The sequence below is a fragment of the Pteronotus mesoamericanus genome, unplaced genomic scaffold (assembly GCF_021234165.1).
Source record: "Pteronotus mesoamericanus isolate MK-2021 breed Mesoamerican mustached bat unplaced genomic scaffold, CSHL_Meso_final scaffold_85, whole genome shotgun sequence".
NCBI lineage: Eukaryota > Metazoa > Chordata > Mammalia > Chiroptera > Mormoopidae > Pteronotus > Pteronotus mesoamericanus.
The window spans coordinates 76,669,482-76,685,673 of record NW_026555329.1 but is presented as its reverse complement, the minus strand read 5'-3'; the positions used below and the strand labels follow the sequence as shown (position 1 = coordinate 76,685,673).

General features: G+C 41.7%; 1 protein-coding gene across 3 annotated transcripts in view; it reads left to right on the top strand.

The window, feature by feature from the left end:
- Positions 1 to 1,767: 1,767 nt before the first annotated feature.
- Positions 1,768 to 16,192, top strand: part of TPK1 (thiamin pyrophosphokinase 1) — a 252,420-nt gene continuing 237,995 nt past the window's right edge. For 2 of the 3 annotated variants that reach the window (XM_054564431.1, XM_054564429.1), the window contains exons 1-2: positions 1,768 to 1,851; positions 2,238 to 2,296. In XM_054564431.1, coding sequence (XP_054420406.1) covers positions 2,254 to 2,296 — 43 coding nt within the window. In that variant the 5' untranslated portion in view covers positions 1,768 to 1,851; positions 2,238 to 2,253. The other variant, XM_054564430.1, reaches the window with a different exon arrangement.

Sequence of the window (16,192 nt, the reverse complement as noted above, 5' to 3'; positions counted from 1 at the left end):
ACACATGCAGAGTTCCGAAATTTGTCATGGTTAAAGATTTCAATTTTCTTAGAGACTTTGGGAGAAACTTGATCCATATACACAGAGAACACTTTACCACGATATGAGCTGCAGATATAAACAGTCAAGTCAACGAGGGTTATCTGGGGGCCGTATTGATGGAGGCGGACATTTGTTGCAAGCCTGTTATATGCAGGGCACCTGGCCAGGTGTTTATCTGTAACCCACTCACTTGATCCTTGCAGAGCCCTTCCACAGTTGGCGACATTGTTCCCATCTTATACCTGAGGATACTGAGGTCGAGTGCCAATGTCCCACAAGTGGTAAGTGACATGGTTGAAACGGCCTGCTGCGTCTGTGAATACAAACTCATATAACATTTCACTTTGCAAATACAAACTTATAGTCCCTAGTATGTTGGTCTCAAATTGGGTCTGAGATATGTATATACTTGACTTAGTGAAAAATGCCTGGAAGTTCTGTTTGACCTGACCGCTAGAAAAGGTAGTGAGCACCGGCGGCGGTGTGCTCTTTACGGTTGGATCACTCCTTGGATATCGTCACCAATGGCAGAGACAAACACAGCCGGCCATTAGTTAAAGCAGTGAAAGCAGCTTACTTAGAGATTGTGGACAGTGGGGGAAAGAGCGGCGCTCCCTTTCGATGTGTGCAGAGGTTCGGACAGTTCAAAGGGAGAATAAGGGAGGGGGTGGTGGTGGGGGGTATTCTCAGTGGAGTCAAGAGAAGTTAAAAATTACAAACAGCTGGTCAGTGCAAATACGATGAGGCCGGCTCTTCGCCAGCTGGCACCTATGAAAGCGAGGATCCTGCTCTCCCACGGAGACTGGGAGACAGAGGCCCTAGCCCTCCCCAGGACCACATGTCAAAGGGATGCACTCCGGTCCTTGAGTGTGACGCTTGTGACTCGATAGAGATTCACAGTCTCAACTTTCAGCCGTTTGGGAGGCTAGGGGCCTGCAATCAGTGTTGCACTAATGAGTGATTTCTCCTGGCAGCCCCGAGCTTTCTCAGCACTTTCATGGGCGTGCGCGCCTGGGGTCATCCTGGGGACACTCAATGCTTCTGGAAGCCACGCTCCCTCGCTCGTGCTCCTCAGGTCTCTTAGTGCAGGGATTTGCGTGCGGTCAGCTGTGCAGGTCTGACCAGTTCTAGGGGAAATTATTTGTAGGCAACATGACACATTGAGGATGGGAACCACGGTACCAGAATCTGAAATCCCCGTCCTATAAGAGCCTTGTGCAAATTGCATTTAGCCGAGAATATTTAAAGCCTGGGAGCATAACTGTGTTCAAATGCATTTAAGATGGTTCCGAGGACCAGGGAATCCCTCCAACAGGTGGGGATCCTGTGGGTGGTGGAAAGGCAACGGCAGATACAAGGAAGGGTTTTTGCCCAAAGAGAACTTTTCTGGGTATTATTAAGTTTGCTCGGTCGGGTTAAAAAAAAAGTTGCCTGGCAAAAGGATAGCCTCGTCACCTGCGGCGTGTTGGAGCGAGTGGAGCTGCCAATAGGAGGCTTCAAGTTGCTTCCAAATAACAAAAAAGCAAAACAAAATAAAACAAAACTATGACGCACAGAGAGCCGGGCTGGAGGCAGTCAGCGACGAGCAGTGGGGCTCAGACAGCGCCGGGCACGTGCGGTTCCGGCGGGGCGCGCACCTCGAGGGCGGTGCGGCTCTTGGAAAGGGGCGGGGCGTCCTCGCACGACCGTTACTTAAGCCCGCGAGCGCCTGCCGCGCGCGGCTCTAGGTGCTTCAGCTGATTGCCGAGCGGTCGATATTCTCGCTTCCGCTGCCTGCGCTCAGCCGCTCGTGGCTCCACCCGCCACTGTGTAAGTGTGACAGCAGCTCTGCGAGACTCGCGTCCTCGGTGCGCGGGCCCGGGAATGGGGTGGCGAGCGCGGGGAGGGGTTGGGCGCCCCTCGCGTGTCTAGTTCCCGGATGGTGACGGATGCGCGGGGAGAGGCTAGATGGGGCGGCCCGTAATGGCGCACACCTTGCCCGCCAGTAGTGCCCCGAGCACCCTGAAAACGCAAGGGGACCCGGCTTCCAGCGTCCCTGTTTCTCCCCGCGGGTCGACCTCGGCGGAACCGGGCCCATCCTCCCGGAGCACGCCGCCCGGGGCGCGGGATTGAAGCGGTCAAATGTTCTGGCGATTTCATGTGCCGTTTAGATAGAAATTCTAACGTGGCATTTTTATTTTATTTTTTTAATGCAGAGGCTAATAATCCGATATGGAGCATGCCTTTACCCCGTTGGAACCCCTGCTTCCCACTGGTACTGTATGTTTTTCCACCTTTCCCAGTGTCGTTGACGGGTTTCTGCCCAGAGTCCAGAAGGGGTTGAAAAAACTGGACTCGAGATAGACCCAGCATAGTTCCCAGCAGAGAGTAATCTGCTTCTGATTTCTTATCTCTGCACCCTTAGGCTTATTGCTCAACCTGTCTCGCCTCAGTTTCCTGGTCCTTGCCCTGCAGAGTTATAGCACTAAACGATTTAATACATTGTCTGCATTCCACCTGGAGAAGGGTTGCGAGCTGCTGGTAACGTTATCTGTGAGGCCTCTTAACAACTGTGCTCTGGTCTCTAACAGCAGAATTTTAGACGTCAGAGGCGTAAAGATCATTCAATTATTGCCTGTACTTCCTGCAAAGGGCCCGAGTTTATCCAGTAAATGGTTACTAAGTGGCTATACAAAATGTTTTAAAGATATAAGACGCACTTAAGGATTTTTCTTATTTTAAAAGTTTCAAATGATCGTAATTCACATGGAAATAGATGGAAGGAATGTGTTATGAGGCTAAGTATCAGTGGCGTTTATTCTCAGTGTAGTAATTTACCTGTGTGGTAATTTTGCAATATTAAATATATCTTTCATTTACTGTTTATTGTTTTTGTGTTGTATAGAATTTCTCTGGTTTATCAGTTTCATAATTCAAATGGAGTGCATCATTTTTTAGTGTTTGAATTTGTTTTCTGTAAATACAGAGTCCAGCACAAATAAGGCCTCTTTTTTATTACAAAATCATAAGCAGGTCATTCTGTAGCATAACAATATCACACTCAGGCACACAATAGGACATTTTAGGTGAATTGTTCACATTCAAGCTATAAATGACTCACCCGTTTATTACCCTACCAATCACACTCAAGCAGGTGTTACCTTTGCAGGACCATGTACATAAATTCATGGGGTTTTGTTTGTTTGTTTTTTAAGACAATGATTTTCAACCTCTTTCATCTCATGGCACATATAAACTAATTCCTAAAATTCTGAGGCACACCAGAAAATACATTGTTTGGTGATCAGACAAAAAAAAAAAAAAAAAAAAAGGATAATTTTGATTCACTCACTCCAGATGGCTATTGTTGTGTTGGCTGTTGTCATTTTTTTTTTTATTTGACAATCTAAGGGAAAAGAGGTCAATGCCCTTGACTAAATAGTCAGGTTTTGCATGTTTTGAAAATTCTTGCAGCATACCAGTTGAAAATCGCTGGTTTAAGGTATTGAATTTGGGTTGAACTTGTCAGTTTTTCCAGGGAGAAATGATAGTAAAACAATCAAAAGATAATAGTAATAACAGCAAGGGCCACTGACCCCTGACACTTTGCAGTCATATCCCCTATGCTAAGTTGTTTACGTGTCCCTTTATATCTTCTTTACAAGGGAAGGAAACAGCAAGCTAGAATATGACCTAGACAGGTTTGATGTGGTGCAGAGGTTGGGTTTTTTACACGTTAAACAGCTTTTCAGAAGTTAAGCTTTGGCAAACATAAACATTTTGCAAATTAAATTTCTTCGTTCTCAGCTATCAGTGTTGGCCAGACCAACAGCGTTCCCAAGAGTAAACATGGGACCCAGGCGTGCTGGTGACTTTCAGGGTTGTTACTCAACCTCAGTGCTTTGCTGACTGAAGGTTTCTGGTATTTTCCAGGTCTAAAGAAGTATACGGTAGAGACAGGGGTGCTGCCTAGTAAAGCTGGGATCCAGGAATCAGAATCTCTGGGTTTAAATCTTAGCTTTGCCACTTAATAGTTCCCCCATTTTTTTACAGTTGTCCTTTCTATCCCAGAGGTCCTGGCTCCGGAAACAGCCCTCCGCCGCCACCCTGCAGACACCGAAATCAAGCCCGCTGTGTAAAATGGTGTAGGGTTTGCATGTAACCTAGGTACATCCTCCCCTAGATTTTAAATCAGTTCTGGATCACTTCTAATAATGCAATATAAATAGTTATACTGTATTTTTTTTTTTTAGGGAATAATGACAGGGGGGAAAAAAAAGACTTCATGTTCAATTCTGACACAATAATGTAACTTTTTCTTTCCTCCCTGAGTTCTTCTGACCTGCAGTTGCTTGATTCCATGGATGTGGATACTGGAATCAACTATATTTCAGCTGCTGCTTCTGTAAAATAGGAATAGTTGGCAGAGTTATCGGGAGTACAGTATTAATGAGCTGTCATGCGTGTCAATCAGTACCAACAGCGATGAGCTATTAGACTCAGTGTAAGACCGAGGGGACAACAAGAAGGCAGTTGGGTCTGGGTTGATGCTGCGGGTCAGAAGGGTGTGGAGCGACAGCCTGCAGGAAAGACGGGCCGCTCAGCTCCTCCTGTTTTGCTCAGAGGCCTGCTAGAGAAGCCTGGGCTCTAAGTCAGACGTCTGTGAGCTCCGAGCTGCAGTGGGGCCTGTGGGGACCTGTACCAGCTGCGACATCCTGTGTGGAGCACACATCCACTGAGACCGATCAACATTCCCTTGGGGGGCACGGTGGGGGCTGTCTGTGTGACTTAGTGGTTGTCATCCTTCTTTTCTCTTGTTCCTCAGAGTAAATATACACACACACACACACACACACACACACACACGCACATGTATTCATGTCTCATCTCAAGTCCTGGCGCTGAAATAAGGGCCCCAGGAAATTTATGGTTGACTCTAGACGCTGAAGAGAGATTTAAAAACAGAACAGTGTATTGGGAGGGACCCATGCAATGGTCAGCCCTTCATATTGATAGTAAGTGATTCAGTGAAGGTTTGAGGTTAACTCTACAGAGGAATTCCCTTCATCAAACAGACAGTTAACATTTACCTAGCAGAGAAGTAGTTTTTCTGTTAATAACGTCTGTGAATTTATTTTATATGTGTGTGATATACCTGTAATGTTTTCTCAGATTTAGCATCCTGAGTCATCCAACAATTAAAATTAAGCTTGTTCTCTTCAGATTAACAAGTTGCTGGGTAGACCAAATGCTCTTTGGGATGATCATTAACACAGAGAGAGAGGGAGAGGAAGATTAAAAAAAATAATTTTCTTTTTGCCTTTATGAGTAAAGTAGATGCTTATTTTTTTAAAAGAAAAAACACCTAACCTAGAATGTGAAAGTTTCCTGTAATTCCTCTTGTAGAAATAACTATCATTAACAGTTGGCATATATTTTAAATATTTATTTTGATACATCTACTCCAGCATAGTAGTATTCTAGTTTTAAACAAAATAAATTCATATTGTGAATTGTTTTGTAAATGAAAATTTTGGGGGGTGGTGAGTGAAACTATATAAATTTTTTTTACTACCAACATTGTAGGTGCTCTTTATTAACTTTTTTTCAAGCAAAATAGAAATGTTCCTGGATTAAAAAGTCTACCCCAGTTACCAGAGATTATCATTCTAAAACGTTGTGCTTTTCTAAACTGGTGTGTGTGTGAGTAAGTCAGAGAGGGCCTGTGACACGCCCCTTTCTCCGGCTGCTCCCCCGCATTGCTCTGTCATGGTCTACGTGTGTAGGTACCACATTTTGTTTTGTTTTATAGGCAGTATAGACTCAAACGAACTAGTCTTTCTTAGTAGACATTTAGGTTATATCTAGTTTTAATTGTTAAAATCAACAGTGCATATCTCCAGTCATAATATTTCTGCCTGTTTATGTGAGTATAGCAGGGTGAATTTCTAGAGATGGAGCTGTTGGATTAAAGGGTGTGTCTGCTTTCCTGTCACGGAGAGGAACTAACAAGGAGCTTGTGTACGCCCCTGATGCTCGGTGCTGTGGGGCGCGCAAGGGTGAAAGATGCGATCGCTTTTACCTAGAATTTTACAGTCTCATTGGAGAGTCAAGAACAAAGCAAGATGGCTTCCAGGTAGATGTTGAATTACGTGTTGCAGAAGCCCCGTAGGAACCGCAGGGCCTGCAGGAAGGAGATGAGGACAGGCCGGCAGAGGCAAAGAAGTCCCAGGACAGACAGCAGCCGGGCCTCCAAACCCCCACTGGATCTGAACTGTGAGCGGCCCAGGGCAAGCCGAGGAGCGTTGCCGGTGACGGGGCTGTCCCTGCGTGAAAGCTCAGTGCTGCACGTGACCTTGGTACAGCTGCTGGTGAGCGAGGGACAGGGAAGGCCTGACTAGGCTGGGAGGTGCAGCTGCAGATTTTGGACCAAAGTGATTGAGCACTGACGGCAAAACATTGTGGAGAACAGAAAGCTTTCGGAGGGTAGGAGAACGAAAGTTGTTGAATTTCTTTGTTGAATGCCCTTGGAACATTCACACACAGCAGCCTTTCGTATACCCTAAAACTCAGATTAAATTGTGTCATCCATACCTTGGTTCTGCTTTGCTAATCGTATGTTATAGGTTAAAGTCCTTATTTGGGCCTTAAAGGTCCTCCAGATCTGAGTCCTAACTACTTTTCCAGAATACTTTTATCATTCACCTCTCTGCCCCACCAAACTGAGCTAAGCCACATTTGTTCTGGCTTCCATATTCTTGCCTCAGCTCCTGCTGAATTTATCACCTGAAACATTTTTTTCCAATCCTTAGAGTTGTTACTCTTAAATTTCAGCCATTCTTGTGCGCGTGTGGAGGTCTCGCTGTGGTTTTGGTTTGCATTTCCCTTGATGAAGAAGGCTGGTCTTGTCCCATGTTTATTGGTGTTTCGAATATCTTTCATGTATTGTTTATGTCTCCACGCATTTTCTATTGGGTTGTCTTTTTTTTTAAATCAATTTGTAGGTGCTTCTTTTAAATTGAGATGTAATTGGCATATATTATATTGGCTTTAGGTGTACAACATGGTTTGAGGTGTGCATATATTAAAAGATGATTACTAAGTAGGAGTTTCTTAACATATTCTGGATATCGTTCTTTAAATCTTGATTTTTCTTATCAATAGAATAGGGAGGATGACACATTCCTGGGAGTGTTGTAGAGATTAAAGAGTCTTAAAGCATTTAATGCTGATACACAGTAAGGATGCAAACATTTTAGTTATTTTTTAGTCATTGCTTTTTTATTTATCTAAAGGTTTTTATTTTGTTTTTTTAATCAAGAAAGATTAATATTTACTGGTAAGGAAATGCTATTGCTATTCTAAACTCTGTAACTATAGGTGCCTTTTCAAAATATTCTTATAAATCTGGGCTTTTTTGGCTTTGTTCTTCAGAGTATGATCATTTCAGTTTTTATCATAAAGCTTTATGTTCAGAACTCCATGTGTTTGAAAGTAAAGTTGATTTACGGTGCACACTTTATAGCTGAAATAAAAGTGAAGAGCAAACCATCCTCAGAATTATTATTTCATGATCTTAGGACACAAAGCAAACAGTCACAGAGGTTTTAATTTATGGTTTAATAAAAATATGGATGTTAGTTAAAATTTTTTATAACATAGTACATATAAGGGGGAGGCAAAAGTAGGTTTACAGTTGTTCAAATGGAAAACAACATATCTAATACCATCCATGTTAAATTTTGCCATGGCCTCAAAAACAACTTTTGCAGTTTTGTTCCAAACTAGGACCAGCTGCGCACTCCACTCAGTCCTGTGGATCTGGCACAGCGGTCCCTCGCGCTGTGGTCCCTCGCGCTGTAAATCCCCTGTTTAACATTGGACATTGATATTTTAAGTAAAGGTTTTACATCGTTCTTAAATGGATCGGATAGACTAAAAATATAGCAATTAGATATGAAACATCATTCACTTTAAACATATGGTAATATAAACTCTTGAGTCAAAAGTTCCATTTGTTTCCCCACATAATTTGATCATTATAAGTAAGTTTTATGCTAGAAAGCCTTTTATCTATCATTCTATATTTCTTTGCAAAAAGATTATATATGTTTCAAGTTAAGAAGATTCTTGCCACCCTAATGCTCTCGGGAGTTACTTCTTCTGAACTGAACATTGTTGAGGCTTACTGTGATTTTATTTGTTTTTCTTTAACTTTATTTTTTAGTTTTATTCTGAATTTAATTATCATTTCAAGTATCACAGTTCATCAAGTCAACATAATCAAACTGTAGATATTTATAGTAACTGACTATTGCGTGGCACTGCGCTGGCCATGCTTTCGGCGCTTTTACAGGGCAAGGCCTGTAACGAGCTTTGGACTAGAAGACCCAGGTTTGAGTTTTAGCCTCTTTTTCATTAGTTACGTGGCCTGTGATATGCCAGTTTCTCAGTGCCTTAGTTTCTTTATGTAAAACGGTATATCCAAACATGAAGTCCTTAGGCAAATTTAAGGTAGTATAAAGAGCATGTTTAAGTATGAGTCCTACGCAAATGTAAAATACTTTCCACTCGAACTTTATTTTTTAAATTTAAAAAAAAATATATTTATTTTTTAGAGAGTGGAAGAGAGGGAGAAAGAGAGGGAGAGAAACATCAATGTGTGGTTGCATTTCGCAGGCCCCGTGTTAGGGACCTGGCCTGCAACTCAGGCATGTGCCCTACATTGGGAATCGAACTGACAACCCTTTGGTTTGCAGGCCGGTGCTCAGTTTGCTGAGCCACACCAGCTAGGGCTTGATGAACTTTATTATACCCATTATTAAATTTTGAAATCCTTCTATTCGTTTTTCTAATGTGTAAAGGAGATAGCTACTTACTTTAGTGTGTTCAGACCACTTAGGTGAAAGAGTATTTAGACAAGTCTAGCAGAACTATTCTCTTTGTTTCCTGAATTCTGTATTTTTCCTTCATGCTTGTTGAACTTTTGGTAATGCACGAAATTATTAATAGTGGACCCAGATTTTTGATGCCTCATGGTTCAGGGGTAATGAATATGGGAAATCCTGTTCAGTATATATTCATGCCATCTCTTACACTTCCGTCATCCAATTTCCATTGAAAATGCCTGATTAAGTTCACCAACGGCATGACAGCGCCTGAACATGGTATTAGGATTCCCCAGCTCACCAGTGGGTGATTGGGAATCCCTGGGCAATCTGTACCTAGAGTTCTGACTGCTTGTGGGGGGACCCTGTCCCGTGAAGTCCCCTGGTTCGCTGCGGATGAAAAACTGAGTCATTCCAGACACCAGTTGTCTGTCGAGAAAAAGGGGTGGCGATTTCCTCTCTTGGGGAAAGCCCTGAGCCCTTCTCTGAAATGGCTTTTATTGAGAATGATACATGCAGGGGTATATAGCATACATGCAAAGTTTATCAATCCATGTCAGAGAGCTATAGATAACAATAAGAGGAACACAGATTCAGCCTTGGGTTAAGGTCTGTGAGACATACTGACATCAGATGGTCATTAAGCCAAGGTTCGGGGGCTCAGGGATCTTTTCTCCTGCTTTGAGACTAAACACTTGGTTTTTCCTTATCAGGGCAGTGCCAAGCAGAGCAAGCTTCAGTAAATATGCTTTCTTTAGGCCAGATCTCCCAGCGGACCCTCCGTGCCAGTGTCGGGTCCTGTATGTCACCCAGCATTTCTAGTTTTCCGGCCAAGACTTACAGGCCCTTTTTCAGGGCCTGGCTTGTGCAGGGCTACAGTTCCCGATACCACACAAAGTGGTCCCCATCAACTGCTCATACTGGTAAATGTGTGCTGGACACCAACATAAGCCGTCCTCTGTATTTTGTAGCAACAGACAGACCTCTTAAGAATCCTGCGTGATGTCATTTCACATGTACCAAACAGAGCCCTAAACTCTTAATTCCCTTCTTTAGTCTCTACTCAGCAAATCACAGTAAGAGTGACCTGGGGTAGATTTGAGTCACTTGCATAGTTTTCAAATTAAAAGATTAAAACTGCTGCAGTATATAGTAGTAATATAGTGACATTTCTTGGTCACATCTCCCTTCCAGTTAAGCATGTTAAAAAAGATTTTATTTATTTATTCTGAGAGAGAGGGAGAGGGAGTCAGTGAGGGAGAGAAACACCAATCGGTTTCCTCTGGCAAGACCCCAGCTTGAGACCTGGCCTGCAACCCGGGCCTGTGCCCTGGCCAGTCATCAAACTGGAGACCTTTAGCCTTGCAGGATGATGCCCAGCCCACCGAGCCACTCCAGTCAGGGCCAGTTAAGCTTTCTTATGAAAAACTTCTGGTCTGGTCTCATTCTAAAGCCAGGCCATCAAACACAGCAGCCACTAGGTACGTATGGCTATTGAGCACTTGAAATATGTTTAGTGCGACTGAGGAAATGAGCTTGTAATTTAAGTGTGAAAACCAATACTCCCCTCAGTTACTGAAATCTTTTTAAGTGTTTGGAACAGTATATTAGCGTACAAGGGTTGCCATAGCAAAGTACCATAGATCGGGTTTAAATAATAGCACAGTTCTCAGGCTGGAAGTCCACAATCGAGGTGTAGGCAGGCTTGGTTTCTCCTGAGGTCTCTCTCCTTGTCTTGCAGATAACAGCCTTCCTGTTGGGTCCTTCTGTTGTTACTCGATCCCCCTTGGTCTGTGTGTTACTTGTCTTCTGATCCCCTAGCCTTACAAGGACCCAGTCATGCCCGGATCAGGGCCGTCCGTATGACTTCATTTCACCTAATTGCCCTTTCAAGGCTCTGTTTTCCACAGTCTGAGTCCACAGTCTGAGGTTGGGGTTATGGCTTCAACATAGGCATTTTGGGAGGACTTGCAATTCAGTCCTCAACATAGGATGTATGTCAGTTTACATTTCAGCTGTAAATTTTTTATTGACTTGATACTTATTTTCAGGTTCTCATGATTACCAGCTCAGGGAGATTTTAATGTCACTGCAATAGAATAGAGCTGGTATATGAATCAAAAAATTCATTTCAATCTTACCTAGTATCTCTTTTATACTTATATGCAAAATTTTCTCTGTTTATTTAATACCTTCTGCATGTCACCTATTAATGACCCACACCCCAGTAGATGCTGTAAAAAAAAAAAAAAAAAAAGAATTGACAAGTCTTACAGAGTTCATTCTATAGCAGGCTATCCAATACAATACAGTAGAAAGGTAATTTCATAGTAATTTAAAATTTTCCAGTAGCCTCATTAGAAGGGTAAAGCAAGTGGACTTAATTTTAGTTATGTATTTTACTTAACTGACTAAATGATTATTCCAACATGGAATCATATAATAAATAATTACTAATGCAATAGTTTACATTTTTTCAGTACAAAATATTTCAACGCAAACATGTAGTTTACACTTTCAGCACATTTCAATTCAGATGCTAGATTTTCAGTGGAAATTCTTGCTCTATATTTAGTGATAGTTTGTGATATATTTTGTGATAATTAATCAAAAATTTTGTTTTTATTGTGTCATCAGTTTTGGAATGAACTTCAGACACAGGGCATAGCGTATTCCTTTTCTAAGGAAGAGCCTTTTGACAGGTACTGGAGATAGAACTGGAACTAAAACCTGGGTTTTCCTAATATCAACATGGCTTCTTGTTTTGTTTTGTTATGTTACTTAAAACACTGTCGCTGCTTTGAGGCTTGTACAACTGGCAGTATTTTCAAAGAAACTTTCATCTCTGAATGGCAAAGAAGTTTGGGATATTTCTGTAATACAGAGCTAGCTAAAGACGAAGTAGTGGATTTTTGGGTTTCAAGCTTTCATCCTCTTACTTTACTCTCCTGCTATTTTCTAAATTTAGAAATCTATCGTAGGTAGTCCTCCAGTCTCTTGAGTGTTCATGGGAAATTTACTGCTGTGAGTATTCATGCCGTCCTTGGTGTGTAACTCCTTCCTAATTGTTGGAACCCTTCCTTCCCTCTTACCCTTCAATAGATTTCTAGCTCATCACAACTTGCTGCCATAACTGCACTCTGTGTGTTTGATGTAGTTTAACTTCTCCCTGTGTTTTACTTGATTTTCCTACTGCTATAACTTTTGTTGCCCTTTTAGTTTCTTCGAATTTATGACAAAAATGTTTGCTTCATCCTCATTGTAAATGGCCAGTTTCTTTTGTCTTAGTAACATCTCATTAACTTTGTCTGCGACATCCCCCTGTCTGTCCATTTTCCTATTTTCATAGCTGTATCCTTTTAGAAACCAAAGCTTCTAAAGTTAGTTTAAAAATAATCTGAATTCCTTAAAGGAATTTTGTAAATTGATATTTCATAGCATATTCAAAAATATTCCTTTAGATGAAACTATTGAAAACATCAAATGGAGCTGTGGGGCAGTTTTAGTATTCACAGTGCTAAAATGTCACACACATGCAAAATCTGTGGGTTTTGATACATTAAACCAGATGTCTTTTGAGGTTTTCTAGGAAAATGAGGTGTGTTTGTGCATTAACTTCCCATCAAACGAACTTTATTATCTTATTTTTTGTGGTTAAATGCATCAGAAAGAGTTACTCTTTGTAGGTGGCAAACAGATGCTCACACAAATGGATTTCGTCCTCAGAGTATTCCTGCATCTTTACCGCACTATTGTCTTTGAAAGTTTCCATTTATCACAGTGGAACAGCGCCCTTTTTTTTTTCTTTTTTTTTTTTTTATGACCTCCAGAGAATTTAAGCATTTGATTTACTCTTAGGTCATATGTAAGGTTGTGGCTTCTGGTCCAGTTGCTGCTGTTTATATGGAGACAATTTTATTGTTCTTTTTTATAGTGGGAAAACTGCTCTTGCAGTTTCTTCCTAATCTGAGTAGCCTGGTGTAAGTCGTGACTGCCGCATGCGGGGAGGGGACCTGTGAGGCCCCCCAAGTCCAGGGCAGACGTGCTTCTTAGTGAGCCCCTGAGATGGCCCCTCTGCCTTTTTGCTTGAACATGTTTAGGTAGCTCTTTCCTTTTGAGGAAACATGTAGTATTGCTGGACAACTGACTGTTATAAATGTGTATTTAAAATGAGCTGAAATTGACCTTTAGTTCTCTATTTTCTAACTGAAATGGTGCAAAGACTTTTACTTGCTTTCTACTGAATTGTCCTCAAATATTGAAAAACCGTAACGAGATTTTTCTTTTTTTTTTTTTTCAGGCTAAATATTTGCCCAACAATTACTTGATTGTCTGCTATGTACCAGGAACTGTTCTGGGCATTGCAAGACATACCATCAGTTTTCCTGACATTTCACACTTTGCAGATCCACTACCCCAGTATAGGCATCAGTAATTTACTTGTGAAAAGTCAGGTGTTCTCAAGAATGCTTCGGGAGCCTGTTTTCCATTAAAAAAAAACAAACAAACAGTTTAGAGCAAGTTTTAGGTCTACAGAAAATTCGAGAGGAAGATACAGAGGACTCCCATATACACCTTAGCCTCATGTGTGCCTAGCCTCTCCCATTATCAACATCCGGCACCAGAGTGGTACATTTGTTACAATCACTGAACCTACAAGGACACACATCATCACCCAAAGTCAATAGTGGTTGACATTAGAGGTCATCCTGGGTGTTGTACATTCTATGGGATTGGACAGATATGTACAGCGATGACATATATCCATCACTGCAGTATCGCATAGAGTATTTTCACTGCCCCAGACATCCTCTGTGCTCTGCCTATTTATCCACACACAGCCCCCAACGACCACTGATTTTTTTTTTTATTTTCTCCATATAGTTTTGCCTTTTTCAGATATCATATAGTTGGAATCATACAGCATGTAGCTGTTTAGATTGGCGTCTTTCACTTAGTAATAGGCACTTAAGCATCCTTCATGTCTTCTCATGGCTTGATAGCTCATTTCTTTCTGGAGGTACCACCGTTTCTCCATTCACCAAAAGAAGGACATTTTAGCTGTCTCAAAGGTCGCAATTATGAACAAAGCTGCTGTAAATATCTATGTGCAGGGTTTTGTGTGGCCGTAAGTTTTCAACTTTGGGTAAATACCAAGGAGCATGATTGCTGGATTGTACGCTGAGAATATGTTTCGTTTTGTAAGAAATTGCCAAGCTGTCTTACAAAGTGACCACACCGCTGCATTGCCACCAGCATGAATGAGAGTCCCTGTGCCCCATGTCCTTGCCAGCGTGTGGTGATGTCGGTGTCCGGATTTGGGCCATTCTAAGGGGTGTAGTCGCATCTGTGGTAGTGTTGTTTTAATTTGTATTTCCCTGGTGACATGTGACATAAAGCATCTTTTCATATACATATTAGCTATCTGTATATCTTTGGTGAGGTGTTTGTCAAGGTCTTTGGCTCATTTTATAGTTGTTTTCATTTTGTTAAGTTTTGTTATTAGTATATTTTGAAACACTGTTCTTTATCAGATGTTTCTCTTGCAGATATTTATCCCAGTCTCTGTAGCTTTTCTTCTCATTCTCTTGACATTGTCTTTTGCTGAGAAGTTTTAAATTTTAATGAAGACCAATTTATCAATTAATTTCTTAAATGGATGATGCCTTTGGTATTATATCCAACACCATACCAAGGTCATCTAGGCTTACCCATATGTTATCTTCTAGGCATTTTATAGTTTCCTATTTTACATTTGGGTCTGTGATACATTTTGAGGTCAATTTTATGAAGAGTATAAGGTCTAAGTTCATTTTTTTGTACGTACAAGGCCTGTCTGGAAAAAGTCCAGCCATTGTTAATATAATTGAGAATGGTTTGCACACCATCACTGTAATCTGGCAGCCAAGGAGAGTGGACTGGAATGCGCATGTGTGAACAATGACAACATCACTGTACTAGTCAGCGGGGGCGGTAAATGCCATTGCGGGAGCATGGGTGTACGGTGTGGCTGTCACATTAAAAATGCGTGAGAGAGTAGAGCTCCTAACCTGCAACCCATTTTGCATTGACCTTGAGCATTCTGTGACACTATTCAGATGACTCAGGAGGCCGCAGCTGTGGGCAACTGGGGATGGGCAGCTTCATCAGGACAATGTGCCCGCTCACACATCACGTCTCGGGCAGAGTTTTTTGGTGAAACATGAAATCACCCAAGTCACGCAGCCCCCCTACAGCCCAGATGTGGTGTCCTGCAACTTCCGGCTTTTCCCAAAACTAAAATCACCTTTGAAAGGGAAGAGATTTCAGACCATCGATGAGATTCAGGGAAATACAATAGGGCAGCTGTGACTGGTGACTGGGAGAACTGTGTGAGGGCCCAAGGTGCCTACTTTGAAGGGGACTGAGGTGTCATTGTCCAATGTACAATGTTTCTTATATCTTGCATCTTCTTCAATAAATGTCTGTATTTTTCATAGTATATGGCTGGATATTTTCTGGACAGACCCTCGCGTGTCCTGTTGTTTCAGCACCAGTTGTTGACGAGATTATCTTTGACCCTTTGTGTTGCCTTTGTTCCTTGTCGGAGATATTTATGAAGGTCTGTTTCTGGGCTCTCTTATTTTCCATTGATGTATTTTTTCTAATTTTGCTGATATCACACTGGGAAAGCTTTGAGTTTCTCGCCATTAAGAAAGATGTTTATTATAGCTATTTTGTACATAGTTGTTATATAGTTGAGACGTTTCCCCTGGATTGCTAGTTTACTGAGAGTTTTTATCATACATGAGTGTTGGGTTTTTTCCAAATGCTTTTCTGCGTAGAAGTCATATGATTGTGTTACCTTTGTTTTTTGGTCTGTTGATGACATGGATTGCATTAATTGATTTTCAATTGCTGGGTCAGTCTTGCTTGTATAACTGAAATAAATCCCAACATGGCCGTTGTTTATAAATTTTTTTATACTTCTTAAGATTCAGTTTGGTAGTTTGTTTGAGGATGTTTACATCTGTGGTCATGAGACATCCTGGGCCGCAGTTTTCTTTCCTCAGGTCGTCTGTTCGGTTCTGGTGTTAGGATGGTGCTGTTCTCATTGGAGGGATTAGGAGGTGTTCCCGCTTCTTCTCTCATCTGAAAGAGACTGTGTAGGATTGGTGTCATTTCCTCCTTCAGTATGCGGTGAATTCACCAGTGAACCCATCTGGGTCCCATGCTTTCTGTTTTGGAAGGTTATTAATTAGGTTCAAATTCTTTAATAGATGTGGGTCTGTTGGATCATCTAT